General features: G+C 52.8%; 3 protein-coding genes across 3 annotated transcripts; all 3 read right to left on the reverse strand.

The window, feature by feature from the left end:
• Positions 1–2,022: 2,022 nt before the first annotated feature.
• On the reverse strand, positions 2,023–8,196 carry PG986_009570 (SH3 domain-containing protein; the record flags this gene model as incomplete). Its single annotated transcript, XM_066845792.1, has 3 exons — positions 2,023–2,642; positions 2,705–7,956; positions 8,003–8,196. The coding sequence occupies 3 exons, from the start codon at positions 8,194–8,196 to the stop codon at positions 2,023–2,025; spliced, it is 6,066 nt and encodes a 2,021-aa protein (XP_066698190.1).
• Positions 8,197–11,411: 3,215 nt separating this feature from the next.
• PG986_009571 (uncharacterized protein) lies at positions 11,412–13,320 on the reverse strand (the record flags this gene model as incomplete). Its single annotated transcript, XM_066845793.1, has 6 exons — positions 11,412–11,851; positions 11,922–12,196; positions 12,253–12,275; positions 12,338–12,944; positions 13,028–13,092; positions 13,150–13,320. Coding segments are annotated over 6 exons (1,581 nt in total), but the record flags the coding sequence as incomplete, so codon positions are not given.
• A 2,124-nt stretch (positions 13,321–15,444) lies between these two features.
• On the reverse strand, positions 15,445–19,094 carry PG986_009572 (ubiquitin domain-containing protein 2; the record flags this gene model as incomplete). Its single annotated transcript, XM_066845794.1, has 9 exons — positions 15,445–16,333; positions 16,386–16,515; positions 16,563–16,804; positions 16,856–17,154; positions 17,205–17,957; positions 18,002–18,215; positions 18,275–18,384; positions 18,431–18,976; positions 19,047–19,094. 9 exons carry the CDS (start codon positions 19,092–19,094, stop codon positions 15,445–15,447), a joined length of 3,231 nt encoding a protein of 1,076 aa, XP_066698192.1.
• Between the last annotated feature and the right edge of the window lie 2,958 nt (positions 19,095–22,052).

Below are 22,052 nucleotides of genomic sequence, written 5' to 3' on the forward strand. Positions count from 1 at the left end.
CAAATGAACAAGACCGAAAAAGGGAAGAGGATTGAAGGGCGGGAGTTGGAGTTGGTTTCTTACCTACCTACTAACCGTCTGTCTCTACGTGAAACGGACATTAGCTGACGTATCTTTTCTCTCTCTCTCTTCTTCCCTCCCTCCCTCTCGGCTGCTGACCAAGTTGGTTGTGCTACTACCGGCAGGCCGCCGCAGGACAGCGTATTGCGTATTCGCCCATCAAGCTTTGCTAGGTTAGATCCTAGGAGGGCAGTGTTGCTCCGATCCAACCACATGCGTTGGGTGCGGTCGTGCCAAGCCTGGCCACCCCGGCGACTTATACGCATTCGATTCGCAGCCATGCTACAGGCTGAACCGGCTATAGAATGAAACATTGAAGCCGGCGATCGCAAGCCCCACGTGGAGAAGAGGATCCCCCGCACGAAAGGGCCACAACAAAGCCAGCTGAAGGTACCTTACCTTATGTAGTTAATTAGAAAGGTCCCAATGCGGAGAATGACTACATACCTACCTACCTGGTGCGTACAAACAATCTTACGGAAGGGGGAGGGGGCCTTCCTACCAAGTAGCTGCTTGGCGGGGTGACTGGGCAGACTGGACCGACTGTGGGCGGGGAAGGAACGGGAGGGCCAGGCACCAATCTCTCTAGGCGGGCCAGGGCAAGAAGCCAGGCAGGGGTCTATCAAGGTGCTTGCTTGCCTTAAGTCGCCTTGGCATCAAGTGTGGAAAGACGGAAGACGGAAGGTGCCTGCCATGAGCGGTACAAGCACATGCAAGCCTTTTGGCAGAAGGAACGCGTCAAACTGGCAAGAGACAGACGGCCCATGAGACCAAGAAACCACAGGACGATGGATGTTTGTCCAACTGATGACTGATGACGGGACGGACATCTGGTTGATTGATTCACAAACTGGCCATTTTCGCATTCGCATCACATCACATCACATCCCCACGGAGAAAGGGAAAAAAGGAAGGAAAAAAAAAGGAAAAAAAAGAAAAAAAAGTCCACAAAGTAAGGTAGCTCTTACTTGCCTGGTTATCAGCTATATACATACATCAAGTATTTAGATTAATACACCACGGGACGGATAGGAACCGTGGCATTCAATTGTCGCACCAATCACCACTCCCCATCCCGCGCTGATTGCTGATCGGCGTTCCATCTAAGAACAGCCTGCAGCTCGGTCACTGTGTCTTGGGCAGGCAACACGGAGGGAATGTGAAAAATTAGATCGGACACGATGACCATAGCCTGACTGTGTGTACCTCTTAAGTGCTTGTGATTTGCCCTGCAAGATTCACCCACTACTACTCTGAATGATATTGTCATGACCGCAGTCATGAGGATGATTTATACATTGTACATATGCTGCAAAGGCAAAATCTCGAGCAGACCCCCCGCTTCCGTCCGCTCCCCGTGGCATCTAGCCGTCCTTCCTCATAGTTGCGGGCGGCTGGCCCCAAAACAACCGGCCAGCCAGCCAGCCCCCTTTTCATCCCTGACTTGTTGGCTGCTATGTGAGGTATATATAAAATATAAAAAGGGGTATAATCCCAACGTCCAGCTTCCTCTTTTTTTTCTCCAGCCCTAAAAGAAACAAATGCCATCTTTGTACAATTTAAAATAAAACCGTCTTTGCTCAGTTCGCTCGTCGCGTGCACGCAACAGCATACATACGCACACATAACGCACAACATGGGAATAGAGCGTCGGCAAGAAGCGAAACAGGACATAGAAAAACAAATGGAAGACGACTTTCCGATGCAGTTTGGGAATCAGTGCGAAGAGAGAAAAGAAAAAGAAAACGCTTCCGGCCAGGCAACATAGAAAAAGCACATAAAAAAACAGATGCGAGCAATCCTGACACCTCCCTCCCCCTCTCGTTCTCTCGTATCCAGAACACCTAGATTCCCCTATTTCTTTTCATTCCTGAGAATGTGTGTGCCGCATAATATGCAGAATCAGCATGCCACCCCACCGGGTAACGTCTAGATTGACTGTCGTCACGTTGGCCTCGGTTGTTATTCTTCGTCGACTCCTCCCATCGGCCCGTGGGCTTTGTGAGGCCACTTCCCGCCTATCCGGAGCATGCTGAGTCGTTTCCGCACACTCCCGATCTTCGGAGTGTTGAACAGCTTCTCATCATTGCGGTCGTATACGTCCACCACCTCGTTGCTCTTGCGGTCCACGTGTTGCGCCCAGTCCGCCGCGGCCACTTCGCCCTCCAGCTGGCTGACTATGTTGTTGCCAGTAACGTTCCCGTCACTTGCCGGCGCCCGGGTGGTACTCATCCTATTGTTTGCGTCCTTGCCCCTGCTGCTCTGGCTGTTGGACTCGGCATCGCCGTTCGAAAGTGCGCTGTCGCTGTTCATTTCCTTGGAGTTCTTGCGCTTGCCACCGAGGAAGCTGAGACGAGTCCCGCGCTGCTTCACCGAGATGGGTTGCACTGCAGAGGCCTCCTCGACCGTTGCATTGGTGGCACCAAGCGCGTTTGGAGACAGCGGATCAACAGCGGGCGAAGTCTCCGTGGTCGGAGAAGATCGTTGCCATATGGGTGACGCGCTCGAGGAGATGGGCTCGCGCGCCGGCCGTTGCGATGGATTAAGGACCTCAAGTTCAGGAGCAAAGGTCAACTCGAAAGCTGGGAAATGTCAGCCGTGTTCAATAGGTCTAGTTCGCCTCATCCGGTAGGGTCCAACATACGCGTGTGGAGATCTTCATATCCTTTGGTCAAGATCCGGTTCGAGCTGCGTGCGAAGCTTGCAAGGCACCTTTTGATCATGATAGTATGGTCGATCAAGGCCATTTTGATTGCGGTTTCCTGGGCGTCCAGTTCTAGCTCGTCCTGGTCCTCGTCCAGATCTGGCTTTGGTAGGAGTTCCCGGTATCGCACAACGCTGTTCTCCGATGTGAGGTTAGTGGAAATGGCAATGGCGTCGACAAGCAGTCGAGCCAGCTCATTGTCGTCCTCGGTGGCCAACCTCTTCTCGACGGCCGTCATCTCTTGCGTCTTTCGTACAATTCGCTCAAGAGCAGTCTCCTTGGCACTGAGCCGGATCTCCTGTATCTCGACGATTTCGCTACGACGCAATATCGTAGGGAACGGCTCCGCTGTCGTGAAAACTGTCTTCTCTGCGTAGTGCTCAGTGACAGGGCCTGAGGTGCTGCGCTTGGAAGAGACCGAAAAGGTCTGGGGGTGAGCTGAAAGCAGATAATCCCGAATGGCTTGCGGGACCCTAGCCCGCTGGAAGACATTATGGTTGAGGTCTCGGTACGGGCTTACTGCTGAAATGACCAAATACTGGCCCTCGGCGTCATTGTCCACATCGCCAGAGGTGAGAATTTGAGCAGACTGGAATTGCTCCTGCATGCGGTCCGTAAATGCCGACGTCCTTTCGGCGGCCCACCCTTCGTAGATGTACTCCTTGGTCCGCATAGTGGGTGGGAATCCAAGGCCCTTGAACACGACCTTGAAGTACTTGGGCACCAGTCTGTCACTCTTCGCCAGGCTCTCGTAAATCGTGGCAATCGCCCTTTGGGTGCGTGCTAATTTGGCAAAGTCGTAGATGTTGTTTTCGTACTGGTCTTGGAGCTCTTTGTAGGCAGCCAGTGCGCTACTCCACGCATCTCCGTCCTCAAAGTGCTTGATCATGTCGAAGTAAATACGCTCCTTACGCTCGAATTGTGTTTGCGCTGGAAGCTCGGGATCCTGTAGGGCAGGGGCCATCTTGACCGGGTTCCATTCATACAGGTCCGCGTGGAGGCGCAGAGCCAAGCCGGCTTCGGCATGATTCCTTGCATCCGCTTGTAGGTTGGCCAGCTGGTGCACGTAGCGGATGAAGATGTCTTCTTTCTGCATATCGCGCAGGAACTCCATGAGTCGTAAGCGATTGATGAGCTGAGAAGCTGCACCAGTGGCCTCACCGCTGTGAACTGCAACAAGAAGATCCAAGAACTCCTCCACGGTTCCGATCATCTCTAGCAGGGCTGTGTAAAGCTCGTTTTCGGTCTCTTCCAGGGGCTGGAATCGTTGCAACAACTCGCCGACGAAGAGCTTCTGCAAAATACTCTCCGTCATCTGCTTGTCCTTGAAGTAAAGGTCCAAATGATCGATCAGCTCTGTCTGGATGGCGGACAGATCTTCGCTCAGAGTCCATTCGCTGACAATCATCGTATGTAAGACTTCGACCGCCATTTTCCGTAAGCCTTCGTGTACACTTAGGCACAACTCGACGATAGGCCCAACCAGGCCGGGGACATATTGAACTTGGTAACCGCCCATTCTTACTAGGCCGTACTTGGTCCGCTCGTCAGCAGTCGCCTCCCAGCCGATTGCCTCCCAAGTCCGCCGAAGTAGGTCTGCACCGTCGACACGCACATCCCCAGCTATCTTCCAGACCGCTCTGCGCTTTTGTTCCGGGAAGATCTCAAGGGCCAAACAGCCGCTTCCAACAAGTTTTAGTAAGGTAGTGAAGAACATCTTCCACAACTCAGTGCTGAAGCCTTCCGCTTCATCTGGATGTGGGAGGAAAGACTCGAGCAGGATGCCGGAGAGATACTGAAGTATTTTCATCGTTGATTTGTGGTGGAATATGTGGATGCTCAGCCATGTTGCCGGAAAGGCCTCACCTTGGAGGATACTCATATGAACATGGAGCGACTTCTCAATTAACAAACCAAGATCATCGTCAGCTAGTTCCAATTGCATTCCGCTGGCGGAGTTCGAGATAGCCGATAACACTGCAGAAAGCTCGATCAAGGCCTCGTCGAACGAGACCTTCTCTGTAATGGGCTTGCTGGGGAATGGGTATGAGGCTGGGAACAGCAGTGAGAGTCGAGACTTGGGCTTGATTTCCGTCTGCTGGATAGCAATATAGGAGTCCAGGATTTTCGGGATGTAGTCAGGAATCTCAGCCCCTAAGTAGTCGATTTGACTTGCCAGAACTGAACAGCAGAGCCGGACTTGCTCTTTCCATTGCTCGTTTACCTCATCTGCCTGCCCCCAATGGGGTGCGATCCACCGAACAGTGTTTGCACTGAGGGCCGCCCGCTGCTCTGGGTGAGAGAAGAGATCAAGCTTGGAATAGTTGATGATCAAAATGAGCTTATAGAGCACCAACTTTCCCTTGACACTCGAACACGAGTCCATGAAGTCAATGGCGATATGCAAAATCTCTTCAGTAGTCAGTAAGCCTGTCAATTCGGGCAGCCAAGAATGGAAATGTTGAACAGCAAGCGTCTGACTCCCAACCAGCACCGGAGCGGTGCTCCGCATCATGGAATCGAGTGCTTTGAAGATGGTTTGCAGATGCTTAGTGAAGCCAGGACTGGTACTTGTAATACCAATGCCCGCTTCCTTGGCCTTTTGTTGACCCCTGCCGTGCGTGATGAATTTGAGGATGTGGCGGACCACCTTCAGGGTTGCGCGTAGTTTCCTCGCAGTTTCCGGGTCCGTAGGATTGGAGAGTAGCCGAGTAAAGGATCGGACCAAGCATGGGGTTGCAAAGGGGTAATTGAATCTGGTCTCTGCATATTGGTCCACCAAGGGGCCCAGATTGAAACGGCGATCGTGAACGATGCCTAGAACCCGAACGAGTGCCGTGAAGACAAGATCCTCAAACTCGTCTTGGCCCTGATACTCAACCAGCGTGCCAAACAGAGCATCGAGAACGTCACTGAGTAGCTTCACTACCTCTATCTCGGGAACGAATATCAACTGCTTAAGCAGGCCGGGTATGTCTTCCTTGGGTTGTTCCTTCCACCTCAATAGTCCAAGAACAACTCTGTCTTGTGAGAACTTGGTGCTGCAGAGGTACGTCTCTAGCCGTAAGGCCGCCAGGGGGCCTGTAACATCGCTTGCTTCACCTCGGGTGCTCCAAGGCAAAGAAAGGTAGCCGCCCCGGCCCGAGACCCCCGGTTGTGCTGTTTGTGTGTTCTCGTCGAGCTTGTACAGCAACAGGGAGTGTGGACCATCTTTGATGAAAGCTTGTTGCTCCCACAAGGGGATGTAGGCAACTGCAAATGGCACGTTCGGAAGGTCTGTGATAGTCATGACAAGGTGCGCATTCGTCACGTCCTGTGGCTGGAGCGAAAGCTTTAGGGTCTGATTCCAGGCTTCGCCGCGCTCTACAGCGTATGACTTCCAAGTGGTGACAGCTTCGCCATTCGAAGATGGGAAAATACAATTTTCTATCCGCTCGCCTGACTTCCGGCGGACTTCCATGGTAACCATCAAATTGACGCCGGCCATGTGGTTTGGTATCGAAGTCGCGCTGCCCCCGAACCGCGATATCAAGTTTTGCCGAGAAAGAAAAGCCTGGTTGATAGTCACATAGATGTCAGATCTTGGCTTCGTTGGCGCACCAGCAAATCCCAACTTGCTTGTCTTGGTAACGCCGGAAAGCTGAGTGGGCGTCGCCTTGACGAGCGCATCGGCATCGGGGTTGTCGAATGGCCTTAGGTGGATTTGAAGACGCTCCGCCCTCTTCGACTTTTCGAATTGCCCAGACTTGCTGTCTAAGAGGTGGATGATAAGCTCATCCCAGCCCTCGTCGTGATCGAACTTTTCAGGAGTGAGATTTGTGGATGGCGCCCAAACACTGATGAGATGTTCCGATTCTTCGGTACGCTTCATTATTTGGTTGAGCTTTAACACTCCCATTCCCACTAATTTATCGGCTGTGAGGTGGGTCGTTTGTGAGGCGTCCGAGGAAGAACGGGGGATTCTTGACCCCGACGAGCTGGGCGCGCGGCTTCCATCGTGGCTTTCCGCGGATACAGTCGCCGGTCGCTCTTCCGGCTGCTCAGAAAGGGCGTCGAGTCGCGGTCCACCCTTAGAGAAAGCTGACCTCGTGGAACCCCACATGAAACTCCTCCTAGAAGCCTTGGTTGCACTGGTGGAAGTTGGTTTATCTTTGGTATGACCGGTCGTGGTATGCGGAGCTGTGCCAGCTCGCGAAAGAGGCTTTCCCACAGCAATCTGATGGGCCGCGCGAACCTTGACCACCAGATACAACTCCGTATCTGCCGCGGAGGCGTCGCCAATATCGGTTGACGTCAGATCGGTGAAAAGGGTGCGCATCTGCGATGACTTGGCCATCTGGCCCATGGTTCCGCCAGCTGGGACATCGACAATGTAGCTTTCCGATATTGCCGTAGGAAATCCGCCCAGCGGTTTGCTGACCAAGTACACCGCCAGTGTGGTAGCTTCGATGGACGAGCCGGAAAAGGTCTTGATATCTACCAGCAGGTGGTGCAGGGCGGTCAACTCAACATGAGGTTTGGGCGGCTCGTCCAATAAGCTCATCAGCGACTGCAATTTCGTAATCTCGACCACAGAGTCGTCGCCCGTCAGGACACGCCCACCCTGGGCGGGATCCCTCACAATAACCTCGCCTCCACAGAGCTTGTTTCCTTTAACAAGGTCCCAGACTGTCTTCTCGCGTAAATCGCTGTATTCGTGCGCAGTAAGCACATTATGCAAGAACTGTCGCCGGGAGAAGTCGAGGCCATGTATTAACTGAGAGAGCTTCTCCAGCGTGGAGTACTCGCGCGCAAGGAGCAGCTCGTGGAGATTTTTTGAATGCCACTCGCGCAAACAAGAGGCGATCTCGTCGATCAAGGGTTCGGAAGCCGAAGTTGGTGTCTCGTCGCCGACTTTCAGCATGGGCACTGGCGCAGGTGGCTTCGGTTCCCCTGGCTCTCGCTTGAACAGCGCCACCGGTAACCCAGTTTGCTCGTCTGTCCGTACACTTGCGCCGGATGACAAGCGCAGCCCGTTCAGTTTATTGTATTTCTCCAGCGGCGTCTTGGCCTTCCTCTTTCCTATAGAAGCAACGCCGCTCTTGCCAGAGTCGCTACCGACATGCGGTGTCTCGTCGCCGCCCGTATAGCTTCCATTGTCGTCCGTCGATGTGTCGTCGCCGTCGCCCAGAACCTCACGAATCTCGACACAGCTGCGCGGGAAGATGCCCGAAAAGACGCGGGCTTCGAGTGTCTGACCCTTGGCTGTCGTCAGACCCGCCAGCAGCGACGGGGGGTGCTAGCAGGTACCCGCGGAGCCATTGGCCGTCGTGGGTCTGTTCGATAATGTAGAGATCATCGCCAATCTCAAGGGGGAGTTCGTTGTCGGATTGGGTGCTGAATGGGTAGGTCGCGACAGCGAAGGCGATACGGGCTAGCGGTTCCCAGGGCATTGGTCTAGAGCGACCGAGGCTGTTGGTCGCACCGTGACTGTGGGAAGACGGTCAATTGCATAAGGTGGTGGAAGAGCAGGCGAAATGCTTGTTGTTGCGGGAAGAGGGTATATGGGAAGGTCGTAGCAGGTCGCTGCTGTGTGTCCTCTTCCTGTGTCTTTCTCTGCGTTTCTCTGTCGCCCGTCAGTCCCGCGAACGAAGTATCAGTCGCAATGGATGGTGGTGCTATATGCCGTACTGAGTAGAGTCGGCCTCGTACTGGCGGTGGTTCGGCAGAGCGACGGGCTGACTGACTGACTGACTGACTGACCGTTCGGATCGGGTCGGGTCGAGGCGAGGTGAAGGATGTTTCGCAGTGCAATGTATGAAGCTGCACCACCAAGCCGACGATAAGGGAGCGAAGTACTACTGGCCGGACGTGCAAACAGTTGATTGTTTTGGCTTCAAATCTTTCGACACAGGCACTAGCAGGTACCTTCAAAGGGAGGTGGGCGGTATACCTAACCTAGTGGGGACCAAAGGGAACCCAGCGCCGGGTCTGGTCGGTTTGCAAGTGTCGGATTGTTGTTGGTGCGTGATAGGGATTAATTCGCAGCGCGCGTGGAAACCATCAAGGCCGGCCGTAATGAGAGATTACAAGGAGTGTAGATACTGTTCAATTTCCAGGGACAAAAATACTGATAAGCGGAACCACTCAATCGTGGACGGGAAGGGAAGGGAAGGGCGAGAAGGGTTAAAAAAGAAAGGGACTAGGCAAAGAGGCCAATAACAACATCTGAACCGCCTGGATGGGAAGTGATGTTAGTAATAGCTTCGAGCAGGATCAGATGCTTGCACATCCTGCAATGTTGGACGACGGTACGCGGTCAGTCGAATCGTGCCTAAACATGCAAATGTTCAAATGTTGTCTTGTCACTTGGCAGCCCGAGTCTACGGCAGGTACTACGTCGTAGTCTCCAGGGATCGACTCAAAATTAAACGGTCAGCCTCTCCGGATTCACATTGGGTACATACATATCGAGAAGGTTGACGCCAGAGGCATGCGGCAAGGAGCAGGGGCAAGAGAAAGAGAGAGGCACAGTGGTTATTTTCTTGTGTGTGGTCTTGTCTTGCCTGGCCATCATCAACAGCAGCAGCAGCGTGGTTCCAAACCAAGCTCATCTGGCCGGCGCCCAGGCAGGTTGCCTGTCTGTTTCTTCATCGTCTGGTACCGAGTGCGGTTAAGATGCGTCCCTCTTCTAGCCCCCTCCCAGTCGCCTCCGGGCCCTCCCCCTGAAGATGGCGTCGAGAGAGTGTGGAGGGATGGCCTCTTGGTCAATCAAACACGGGTCACAACTGGGTCCCAATCGGGAGGCGCCTAATCTCAAGATGGGTCGACCGCCCATCTGCGCGCCAGGGACCGCTAGGATCCAATGGAGTGCCCATTAGTGCAGGTACCTGCTGCTGTCCCTTGCTTTCATCACAGAACGTGGGAGACGCCGAGGCCCTGGTCGCCCTGGTCGCCCTGGTCGTGCTGGGTCGGGACTAATAGTGCATGCAGCAGTCTATCGCCCAGCCGGCTGCCAGCAACGCGTATATCATTATCATCATCATCATACATACCCACCCACCTCAATCACAGGCTACGCAGACTTGCGACGCATCACACATCAAATCGTCCTATTCATGAAACAATCTCAGATGCTCCTCCTTCCGGAATACACAATACGTCGGCCAGGATCTTGAATCTTCCATCGGCTCGCACTGACTTTGGAGCTGTCGTTTCGACTATCTGACCTGCCATCACAACTTCCCACTCACCGAAGCCACTCTGTGCGCTTCTTCGTTGGCGCACAAGGTTCAACTCTATCACTTGACAATTGACATCCATCCTACGAATATAGCCATGGAGGTAGGTATGTGTTTATAAATCGGCCGGGTCGCAGCATCTCTGTCCCTGTTTAAAAAAAAACGATGTTATACAGAACCAATGAGGAGGTATTGCTATAGATGAGGACAATCCCCACGGGTTTCAGCATTTCAGCACTGCTGGCTGGAAAATTTCTCTCCTGTGGTGGCTCGAACCTTCTGTACCCTTGAACCTTGTATATGTATGATCTTCGCCTCTTTAATTCTTCCTCTGATCAGAAGCTTGGGTCCGTTGAACTTTGGACCCTGGAATGCCGATGGGCGCCGACCCCGTTAATTTTTGATGTTTAAAAGGATGAGGCTTCTCGCGAGGGTTTTCGGACTTCCTCATTCGCGCGCAACACCTGCCAACGGTGTGTGTTTCGGGACGAAGAAAAGAAAATCGGATGGAATATTCCTGTACCGACCGAGTAGGTACAGTTGATGTATACTGCTTTGTCGAGAGAATCCCGTAGCCTATTACGACACCACGCGGCACGGCATACGTATTCCCCCGGAACTTGAGTTCGTGCGGCTGTTGATTGCTGGCAACCAGTTATGAGACTTCAGACGCGACGGAACAATTTAGCATTCGTGGCTCCCAGCCGGCAATGATGGCTTTGTCTCAGACGGCCCATTCACTTTTGCACTTAGCAGAGTTCCAGAAGTCTGGTTCGGCCACTGCAGTACCGGCCAAAGGATTTCCACCCGATCTCTGTATCACAATTGCCGCCCCCCCTCTTTCAAAGCATTGCGACCTCGCTCTAGCCTTTATCGGCACGTGGCCCCATGGTGGAAGAGGAGCGCAACAACCCATGCCTACCAGCTTTGGAGCTTTCACGAAAGGGTTCTTCAACTATGAAAGGGAGGGACAGGCGCGCCACTCCGGCCCGTTCCAAGAAACAATTTGGCAGCGCGTCGAGAACATGGCCTGTCGTCAAATGCAGGCATCCCTGTCGGTCAGTCCATACTTACCGTCCCGTCGCGGCATCATCGAACAAAAGCACGTCAGTAAGCAAACTCATTTGAGCTTTCTTCTGCTTTCTAGCTTTGCGCAGTTTATTTATGGTAAAAGCATATGAACCGTATATTCCCTATTGAATCAACGGACAAAAAGAAAGAAGAAAAAACCTGATCCCTTTTCTAAACGAGTGACACGAGCGCGGAAATGCGACTTTGAAGCCGCTTTCAACACGCTGCAGGGATAGTAAGGGAAGTGCGATGTATTACAAAAGACAGTAACCACATGGACGACTTCGAGGCAAATCTTGAATCTAACGCCTACTACTATCAAAATACTGGCTGATAGTGGCAGTGGATGCGTACCCAGAGTCCGACTCGGCGTCCAAAGTCGGGCAGCCCGCGAGATTGCCGCCAAAGTCGAGCGCCATGTCCAGGCCACCAATCAGCAGCGACGGCGCGTCCGGGTCGTTGAAGTACGCCGAGAGATCCAGCGCCTCGCCTGAGATGTCGAAACCGAGGTCCTCTGCCGCCGCGTTCTTCGACGGCGGCATCTCGGGCGCCGGGGACTGGCGGCAGCTCCTGGGCGAGCCCGGCGCCGACTTGGGGGTGGGACAGCTGAAGATGTCGTGGATGCCGTCGCGGACGAAGTCGTCAAAGTTTGCGAACAGCTCCTGGCCGACGTGTGCAAACTTTTGTTCGACCTTCTTGCGGATTAATGCGGGAAGCTCCTTCTCAATCCGTTTCTTGTACTTCATGAAGTGCTCAGTCGTCTTTGCATACTCTTCGGCATCTGTCACATCGTAATCTGCTGGAAGCATCAGTGACGGGCCCCTTTTGTATGTGTGTGTGCGCGCGCGGAGCCCATTTATACTTACAGGGGCTAGGCAAGTTGTTCTTGTTAGCTTCGGGAAACAAGATCATGTAGATGTCTCTCCATCTCTGCTCGTCGGTCACGGCAGAACCAACCCTCTTACGCTCCCTGAGCTTCTTCTCCTGCTGTTCGTCAATGCCTTGGGCGGCCGCGATGTCCTTCTTGCGGCAAGGGTCATCAGAGCGCAAATGGGCATTCAATGCTTTGGCGTCGCCGAAAGGATCGCCACAGCGGGGACAGGCATTAGGGGGCAGCTTATGGACACGATAAAGGTGTTCTCTGGGTCATGTATCAGCATGCACTTGGGACCAAAAACCATTTCTCGCGAAGCTTACTTCAAGCGATGGATTGTCTTCCACTGGAGAGTATGCGTATTAGCGCATGCTTCTGAAAAGGGGGGCATTTGTGAAGCGAACTTACCCCTGGTCCCACGCAGGTGCGATGATGGCTGAACCGCTTCGGGTCGTGTCTGAAAAAGGGGCAAACAAACGATGGCCCTGGGTTCTCCTCCGTTTTGGCACGTTTGTTCCCGCCCTTGTCCTGGCCGTTGCCGCCGTTGCCGTCACTGTTCGAGGACTCGTTCCGATCCCCGTCGTCAAAGTGGCGCTTTCCTCGACCCGAGGAGCGACCAGTACTCCCGCCACCCGAGTTGGCGCCGCCCCCGCTTCCACTGTACGAACCCCCACCAGACGCACCGCCAGAGGACTCGTGCGCATGGGTGATGATAGCAAGTTCGTCCGCCAGCTTCTTAGTAAAAGCAGCCATTACCTTCTCGACCGCTTCTTGTCTCTTGATCACGAGATACTGCTCAGGCGACAGTGATGCGCGTTCGCCCTTGCTGCTTGACTTGCCCTTGCTGGATTTGTGAGCAGCGCCGGAAGTCCTTCCCTTCTCCATAGAGTCGATTGATCCGAAATTATGCGAAGTATGCTGTTGTCGTTGCCCAAATTCAGACCCTAGCGAGTTCAATGCTGCGTCTGAAGCCTTGAACTCTGCTGCACATACTTCGGTTCCCTCGTACTGTTGTCTATATGAACAATTAAAAGTCAGCAGGTCGATGCCTTAGCATTTATCAACTGTCTGTCAGCCCAGAGAGTGGATCATACATACTTGCCTGCTTGCTCAACGTGCGCGCTTCTCGAACCGCTACAGGTTAAAAGTAATGACTGCTTGACCTGATTTGATGTTGCACTGGCCCGGCCCCTGACCATTATCTTCTTAAGTCGACGTACCAGTACCGCACGACTTTTCCACTGGGCCGTAAGCTTCTTGGTCGTTGCGTTCCACTTGGCGAGTTCCGCAGGGGATGAAATTGAGTGCCAGTCAGGGCTTCGGTTGTGGCGGGATCGTTTCTGCAATAATAGTTTGTGTACGAGATCAGGTTGCACAAGGTATTCAAGCATCGTTCGTTGACATTGATTTTGATTGATTGGTTATATTGGAGGAGCGAAACGTCCTATGTCTGGCTGAAGCACATTGCAAGGCGCAGATGTAGCTTCGAAAAGGGGGGGCCAGAGAAGATTGTCGAGACGCGGGCGACTCTGAATGGGGGTCAGAGACGAATGAGGGCCTCAGATGGTCATCTCTCTTATCTCACGATGGTGATTTGGGAGCTCTGGTGAGAAGATGGGAGAAACTTGGGGAGAAAGCTGGAGAAGCGGTCACTCTCGGGGGCCCGTAATCACGGCATTTTATGCTCAGCGCCGGCTTTTGCGCAGTTGCGCAAAACGAGACGGTGGAGATATGCGCAGCAACGGGAACCGCCAATCAAGCGTGCAGCGAAAGCCTCGAAGCTGATTGCGCAGAAGGCCCATCATCGGGGGGTACGGGCTGCATGAGAGCTACCGTTATCGTCATCCAGTCAGGTTGGTTCCCGGCCACAAGCTTCCTGCGCCTCCACGATGGGGGGAGAGCCAGCGCTCGCGAGCGCAAAGGTGGACTGGAGACGGCGACAGGAAGCAACTGCGCAGATGGGCTTCACCCGCACGTACAAAGACGTTGACCCGAGCGCGCCGTCGGTCGGCTTTGTTCGTCTTGGATTGGGCGTGGCGATGATGCGCCGATTGACCGGAAAATGGCGTCGTACCGAGCCGCTTCTCTGTGCGCCCCCAGCGCGAATAGCTTCACATATTGGGGATAAAAGGCGAGGACTGTTCATCAACGAGCCAGGATGGTTCCACCAAACTGGACACAAATCATCTCAAACCTCAAGAACGTCCTGTACTTACCCCTATTCTTGAAGCCAAAAATACCCTGCTCCTGATCTCTGCTTGGTTCTCAACTGCGCCAGGTCTGATCTCATCTCATCTGGTCATCCACTTCCCTCGAACTTCAATAGTAAAAGAAAAGCACCAAGACGGCGGCCAGATGTCTCAAGAATCAGTGAGGATGTCCGTCAGGTCGGGGGCGTGTAAGTTGCGAATGATTCGTGCATGGTTGATGAAGCAGTCACTAAAGTTCAACAACACAAGGCAATCCAATAGTAGCGGCGGCTCATCTGCAGCTCTGGAGACTTACCTTGCCAGTGAGTCGACCGTCACAGAAAGATTTGCTTCCGGCAGTGTATCCACGGAAGAGGCAACGTCTAGGCGTTTGCAAGCCAAACAACGGGAACTGGAGGCGCTGGTCAAGAAAGTTAAGAGACATTAGCGGAGGTACGCCACTAGCCCGTCGGAAAGGATAGAAGACTGTGGAGGGAAATTCAAAGGCTATGTAAAGCGGTGGCAGACAGCGACTGTATATATATATGTGTGTGCGTGTATTTTTTTTGGTATGTTTAATTAAAGGAGTTTGTTCTGGCTTCCTTGGGCGCTTACCGCTTCTCTGAGGAGGCGGTGAATGAACAGCGTGAACAAGTTGGCCGAATTTAGGCCAAGAGAAAATCAAAGCAGGAGGCATGAAATTGCCATTTTGGTTGAAATGGGAATCACTTGCTTTGAATATGTAAAATCGTATATATATGTAATGGTGGAAATCCTTGTAGGGCTGCCCTTCAAAACGCCTTGGTCCAATGGATATCGCAACCCACTATTCGCAGCATGAATATTGGCTCGGCCTCACAAGTCCCACGTCAGGCATCAACAACAACCGCTGGGCAAGACTCAGCTATTAAACCAGGTCGATCAACGTTTCATAAATACGAGCGGCATTATCAAAATAGCTCTTGTGTCACGATCCGGCGGCTCCGCGCAATGAGAGTTGGAGAGGGCACGCACGCCTCGCCATCAGTACCTAGCCAGCATACTTTCACGCACCGTTAACTACCCTTTTCAGGTCTGGCTGCTATAGATTTATTCTATCGGGGAGTGGAAAGCAAAGAAGGCAACGCAGACTAGAGAGAAAACCCGACTCCGCATGGTTTGCTATGATACCCATCCAACAAAACTATGTTCGTAAGTCGTTTCCGTACATAGACCAGGTTCACATGGGCATGAACCTAGCGATTCCATCGCCCCCTGCGTCTACATGACAAAAACAGGCAGTATCGTATAGTAGAAAAATACCCCTGTCACCACCTAGGGTATTGCTCAACCTTCAGTGGTATCCATCTGATCTCCGTCCCGACTCTTGCGAGCGGCAGCGACTCGCTCGGCTTTCCACTCGTCCACGCGCGCCCGCAGCGCATCGTCGGGCACTACGTCATCGATCGTCATGGGCTGCCTGGTGAAAGGGTCCAACGGGTTGGAGAGAAGCTGCTGAACAATGGTAGTTCTGTCCACCACGTTCTTGGATGGCAGTATGACGGGGTCTGTCATCAGTATACCCATCAGCTGGTCCTCAAACTCCTCGGGGATTTCTCCCAGATCAAGTTCGGCCTTGTCTGCGACATCCTTGGCTTCCTTCACCTTCTCCTTCAGGACATCCCAGCGACCAAGTTCCTCGGGCGACTTCAATGACCGGGTTTGGAGGATCCTTGAAGCCTCATGGAAATTCTGGGGTTTGTAGGATCTTCCATCAGCCGCTACGGCGTCGATAAATGCCGACTTCTGTGCCAGGTTGAGGTATATGTCCACAAACGCTGAAAGCAGTGTCTTTGCGTCGAAGTTGTACTTCTTGGCATCTTCCACCTTCAGGTTCCCTCGCTTGGACCCGACAATTGTGTCCAGATTGTAGTTCAGCATGCTTGCCAACCGACTGACGATCTCAGGCATGGTGAAGGCATCTGTCAACGTCTCGGTGAACAACTTCATCATCTCCATGGTCTCGTTGACGAGCTGCATCCAGCTCTGGCATTGTCCTTCTGCCTGCTCCAAGTCACCCTGCTTCTTCTCCCTGTCTTCGGCAGACATGGACGGATCTTGCAATTCTTTCTGATACTCATGGATTGTTGCCAATTTCGACAGTGCTTCGTCGAGCAGATACGTCGCATCATTGAGCAGCAGATTGACGAACTGAATGAAGAATTGGCGGTTGACCCTACACTTGTTAGCATGCGATTGCCGGGCATCCTCGATTCTTTGGAACATACCGGCTTTCCGTCCTCAGCCGCTCCTTGTAGCCCGAATTGGTAGTCCAGACACTCTTCATGACCTGGAATATCTCGTAGCGGACGTTGAATCGATCGTAGAACCCGACGCTGACGCCGCTGTGCTCGCATTCTACTTCCATTAGCGCGCTTCGTTACTTCACGCAAGGGTGTACATACCAATATAGAATTTCATCAGAGCATGAAGCAAGTGCTCGTTGGCAAACTCGCTGCCAATTAAGAGCCCTCCTAGTATGCCTTGGGGATATCGCTTCCCGATAGAGAATGTCCCAGCGTAGAGAACTGTGACGAGAGAGGATTTAAGATAAGGGTTCTTGATGTACCCAGAAGAGCGTAAGAATGCAATGCAGAGTGCTACGGTCTCGTCGCCGACAGCCGACACCATGATCTCTGGCATAAAGCTAGACGGAAGATTAGCTGGTAATCACAAATCGAAGTATACATCCACTTACCGAAGCACAAATTTGAAGTTTTCGACTACTACCTGCAGGGCGTACTCTGGCAAACAGCTGAACTGATCAGGTATCTCTGCTGGGAGAGGAAGCTGAAGCTGCCGACCCGGGACATAATCCGACCGGCTTGCGATCCGAAGGAGCCAGACGGTTACGTATCGCATGAATTGCAAAGACAGGGCTTGCGTGCTCTGGTCAGTAAGTACACCCTCGATGGAATGTCTCAATGCCATTGTCTTCTCAAGGACAGACACCACCTTATCATACTGCACTTGAGCTTGTATCTTGTGGAAACCGGTCTATAACTGTTAGGCATTTCCCGAAGGTAAAAATCGAATGGAGCACTCACCATCTTGGTCATCTCTTCGCTGATTTGTTTTTCCATCTTCTGAAAGTATTTGATGTCACGATCCATGTCTTTCAGCTTGGCGTTGATGTTTTCGATACCATAATGATGGGAGGCAAGATTCAGGAAGAAGACTTCGGAGACGAAGTTTGACGTTCCGTCGGCTTTCTGGTCGTAAAAGGCATCTGAAGTTGCTTGATCCGCGTTCAACTTGGTCTCGTCCCTGACGTCCACCCGTGGGTTTCGACGCAAGTAATCGATGTCGATTTTGGAAACTTTGGAGAAAGTAGCATCCAAAAACGGCTGGCATAGCTGATCTAAGACGGCAGTGGTGTTGACCATGAAGCCGTCCGAGGCAACTTCCCGCGGGTCAACTCGCATTGCCCGACGTTTGTGATTCGTGTTCAGTGCAAAGGCAAACCAGTCAAGTGTACGACCGCGAGCCTTCTCGCCCGCTCGCACAAAGTGGTTGGTTATGCTGATTAGTTCAGATTGGTGGGCTTTGAGCATCATCTGCAATGTACTCTGCAGACTCCTTATCTGTGGAACATCAAGCTGGCGTGGATTGGCGAAGTAAGTCCTTGTGACCTCCGGCTGCAAAGGAGAGATACGGAAGAACGGGCCAAGTATTGTTTGGGTTTCAGTTGCGACAGCTTGTTGTTCCTTTGTCATACCAGGAGTCTTTTCGACTAGGAACCGAGGGTGCTCAGCCAGTGCCTCCAGGAGAGCTGGGTATCGAGCGTATGTAACCAAGACCTATCTTGTCAGCTTTAGTTGGTTTAGGTGACGGGTGCACTTACATTGACGTAGGTCTTGTAGTCATCGTTCATAGATTTCTTGGCAAGCCTCTGGCTCAGCTCCACCATGGCCTCGGTGAAGATCGGAGCGACAGTCTCGTCATCCTTCATACGCTCAACCGCCTCGGTGAAGAAGTCCAAGCAGATCCCGTCCTCGACTTCGGCGTTACGAAGCAGGTAGGGAACCAAGCTGTCATGACTATGGTTTGGCTCTCTCCTATAACAGCTCATTAGCAGCCGGCCAAGAACTTCTTCGGCAGTGCGATGCCCACGTACCCAAAAAGCTCAGGCATAGTCATAGCAAAAATGCAGTTGCTCACGCAAAGCCTTTTGGCTTCGTCCAGAACAGCTTGCTTCTCGGGGAGTTGGCCGCCGGGCTGACGAAGCTATCTTGATTATGCGCTTGAACGCCGGTAGAAGGTAGGACAAAACTGGTTTGGAAGAGGGGATGGTACTGGCGGCTTCTAGGATAGCCTGATCGATGTTCTGCGCATTGAGCTTCAGAGGTTCGCCGCCCTGTTGAAGCTCCTCTCGGAGGTTCAGAAGGAACATCAAGGGGTTGTTATGACTGTCGCGCGAGCGCGTCTCGTCAAGGGTGACACGGAAAATATCGCAAAGGGTCCTATCCGACCATTCCTCGAGCGGTTCCTCCCGGGCTTGGATCTTCTTCGCCGGCGGAGCTAGGGAGCATTTATCAGACAACGGTCTTTTGTTGGGGCTCGAGTTGACGATACCTTCTTCACGCTGTCCCTGGGCTGTGACTTCAGGTTGGTTCTTGACCCCCGACTGTATGCTTGGGCTGCTGTGAGGTTGTTTAGACTGAGTTGGGGTCGGGCGTCTGCTGCTCTCGGAGCTCGCTGGGCTCGCCTTTGCTATCTCTGCCGGTTTCGGCTGAGGTGTCGAGGAAGTGCTCGACGCGCTGTCTGGTGAAGCGTTGTTGGCTGTGCGGTTGAGCATCGCAAGACGCTTCTGGCGCATCTGCAGCGGCGAGGTTGGCATGATTAGTCTCATGACTTGGAAATGAGGCCACAGCAGGATAATAACTTACCTGCTCTGCAGGAGGCAGTGTCGGCTCGGGCTGCTCGTTGGGATCCATGGCGGATTATTGCCTGCTGTGCGCCTTCACAGATGCGGCAGATGAATTAGGCGCCAGGGAACACAGTGTCCTGGGTGTTCTCGAAGGGCTGCCAGTAGGGTCGGTATGGACGAGTCGTTGGGGTTACCGAGAGTTCCAAGTCAGCAAGCGGCTGGCTTGGCTGGGCGGCGGGGAGGTAGCGGTCGGTGGGTCGGCAGAAGTCCGATATGGGCGCAGAGCCTGCCTACAGTAGGATCTGTTGGACGGGGAAAATGCAAGTTCTATCAGATGTGTATATCAAGTGCGCAAGAATGGAAGTTGAAGGTTACCGACGCAGCTCCTTGAATAAGAGTGTTATGATATGATGATGCGTACCTAATCGATAACTGGTACCTAGAGATGGGGCGAAATAGGTACCAGGTCCATGGTGGGGTTCAGGTTGCTCCAGGTTATTCAGCATTCAGCATTCAGCATTCAGCATTCAGCATTCAGCATTCAGCATTCAGCTTGCCTTAGGCCCTGCCCTCCACTTGCACTTATTCGATCACGTTCCACTCCAATGTGTGTCTGGTGGCATTGACAGCATAGGAGGGAGTATAATAAGAGTCTCTTGGCGACCCAAGAATGGTTCTTCCTCAACAGCTTATTATGTACTTTACATCATATAGCAACGGTGCATAGGTAGCAACTCCTTTCAAGAGCGGCTTGTTTGGTTTCCTAACACCCAACAGTACCATCATGGCTGCTGTTGATGGTCATTCATGGAATCTCAGGGAACCGACAAGGCACCCGAACCATTAGTCATCCAGTACGTAACCGGCTATGGCCTTCTTTTACACTATGCACACTTACTATTATACAAAGTAAATTCATCTGTCGAGAAGAGAGAGCATATATAGGAGCAGTAAAGTGACTTGTATACGGTATAAGGTAGAATATGGCACTGCCTGATGAGCTCCTGTTTCCGGCCGGTGCTCTACTTTGCCAGAATCCGGGATACGCACATACCTACGTAGGTAAGTATTTCACACGCATGCAAAGGTGTGAGGCTGGCAGCAGCAGCACATATCCAGATCGTCCTTCAGCCCTCACTGCATGAGGCTGCGCATGATAGATCTGCCGAGATCTCGGGGACTCCTCTCGGAATGCAAGGAACGGAACTACGTATTGTTGCCAGCCGCAAAATACGATACTTGCAACAACGCCGTTACTTGTCGGAACTTCAGCCCATTGGGAGAAGGTCCCCGGTGTGGACAAGGTGCATGCACAATCATCTCGTATCTGCTGCTTATTAAGTCTTAAGCGATAGCAACCCGATCCAAAGGTACCTACTTTGATGCAAGCTTGCTCCGGCATGTAAAGCCAGGCCTCTTGTTTCTTGGTCTGGGGATCTCTGCCTTTTCACACTTGCACCGCAAGCAGCAGAATCCTGGTTGACTGACAATAGTCTCACCAATGGCCATTTTAGGATCGCACTTTACATCGTTATCTGTGATCTACAGAAGGTGGTGCCCGATACTGTATGCCAGTTGAATCCTCACATTCCTTCACACAAGTCCGACAAGGGCTGCAGCCCACGTGGGATATTGCCGGAAGACAGGTGGGATCAGACACCTATGATCAAAGAACCGACTATCAGTCAAGCTTATCTTCCTAGGTTTATACCTACATGGTGCAGCTACCACAGAGCCTCTTCAGACATGAAGGAGGCAGGGCCCGCGTTGGCTCGAACGATTTGCGACCCATACCAGTCCATATTCGCCGGCTACTTGCACTGAGGCAGCCACTTTCATCAAGTCAAGACACGCATTGCAGGATTCATTCAGTTGGGCCATGCAATGTGGAGGATCATTGATACTCATGAGTGTTATCCGGGCTGGCAGCAAGCGTGACTGACTCTTCCAAAGACATACGATTCGCGCACTTCTGCAACTTGGAAACGGCATGTATCTCAAGTGGCACCCGAGACGTGGGGAGAAACTCTCTGATCACGACCTAGGGAAGAATCTGTATAGAGTTGAAGCAAACATAGGACCGAATGCGGAGAGGTTCTCCGACACCATATGCTACCATCTAGTTTCACACGAAGCTGAGATACCTGAGAAGTACTACCGCCTCCTGTGATAGCTCGCCTAGCCGATGAAGCCATTGGACAACTGAGGTGTAGTCGCAGATATTCAACTCATCTGGTTCTGGAGGGAACTACTTCCCAGGCAAGGCAAAAGGGCCATGTTGCAACTGTGACATGATCGGAAACAGTATTGCTGCCCCTGATCGAACTGCCACTAGCTCCAGCTTTTGGACCAATTGCTGGCCTTGGACACTGGGCCCCTGTGAGAATGCCATTTTTATCAACGTATTGTGTTCCTCGGGAGCACCCGGTGGCTCCTGACGGCCCCGTGAATGGATGGGACAGTTGCTCTTTGTGGCCAATGAGAACTGGCAATGGTTGGACCTTGCCACGGGTGTCCCTGAGTCTGTCAGCACGGCACCTGCCTCGCCGAGGACCTCAGCTTGCCTTGCGGAAGAAGGGGGCGGCGCAGGCTGCTGTCTACGATGCTCCTGGATGCCCTTGGTCGGTGTGGGGGCGCAGTTGGTCGCGCGATTTGATAGCCTCTACCTATACGCAAGCCGCCTATGCCGCCCCTCGGGGCGCCACATGGTATTGTATGCAGCATTGCTGGTTGCTGGAGCGGGGATGTTGCCCATTCTTACTATCCTCTCAGCTCCTCCCTCCCCAACAAGGAGGCTACGGGTAGCTGCAGGTTTTTCCAGCTTCTATTGGCGATGCTGTGTAACCACCGTCCTCCACGCCATACGAGAAAATGCAATTTTCGTTGGGATCGGGTACACGCAGCCACCGTCCTACGCGGTGAGTCGTGCTTGTCCCTACTGAGGACCACACCAGATCCTGCCTGACTATTCTGATCCTGTCAGGCCGCCTCCCTTCTCGCATTCGGTATAGGAGGCGGGCTCTCG

This window comes from Apiospora aurea (genome assembly GCF_038362705.1).
Source record: "Apiospora aurea strain CBS 24483 chromosome Unknown utg000006l_segment0_segment0, whole genome shotgun sequence".
Taxonomy (NCBI): Eukaryota; Fungi; Ascomycota; class Sordariomycetes; order Amphisphaeriales; family Apiosporaceae; genus Apiospora; species Apiospora aurea.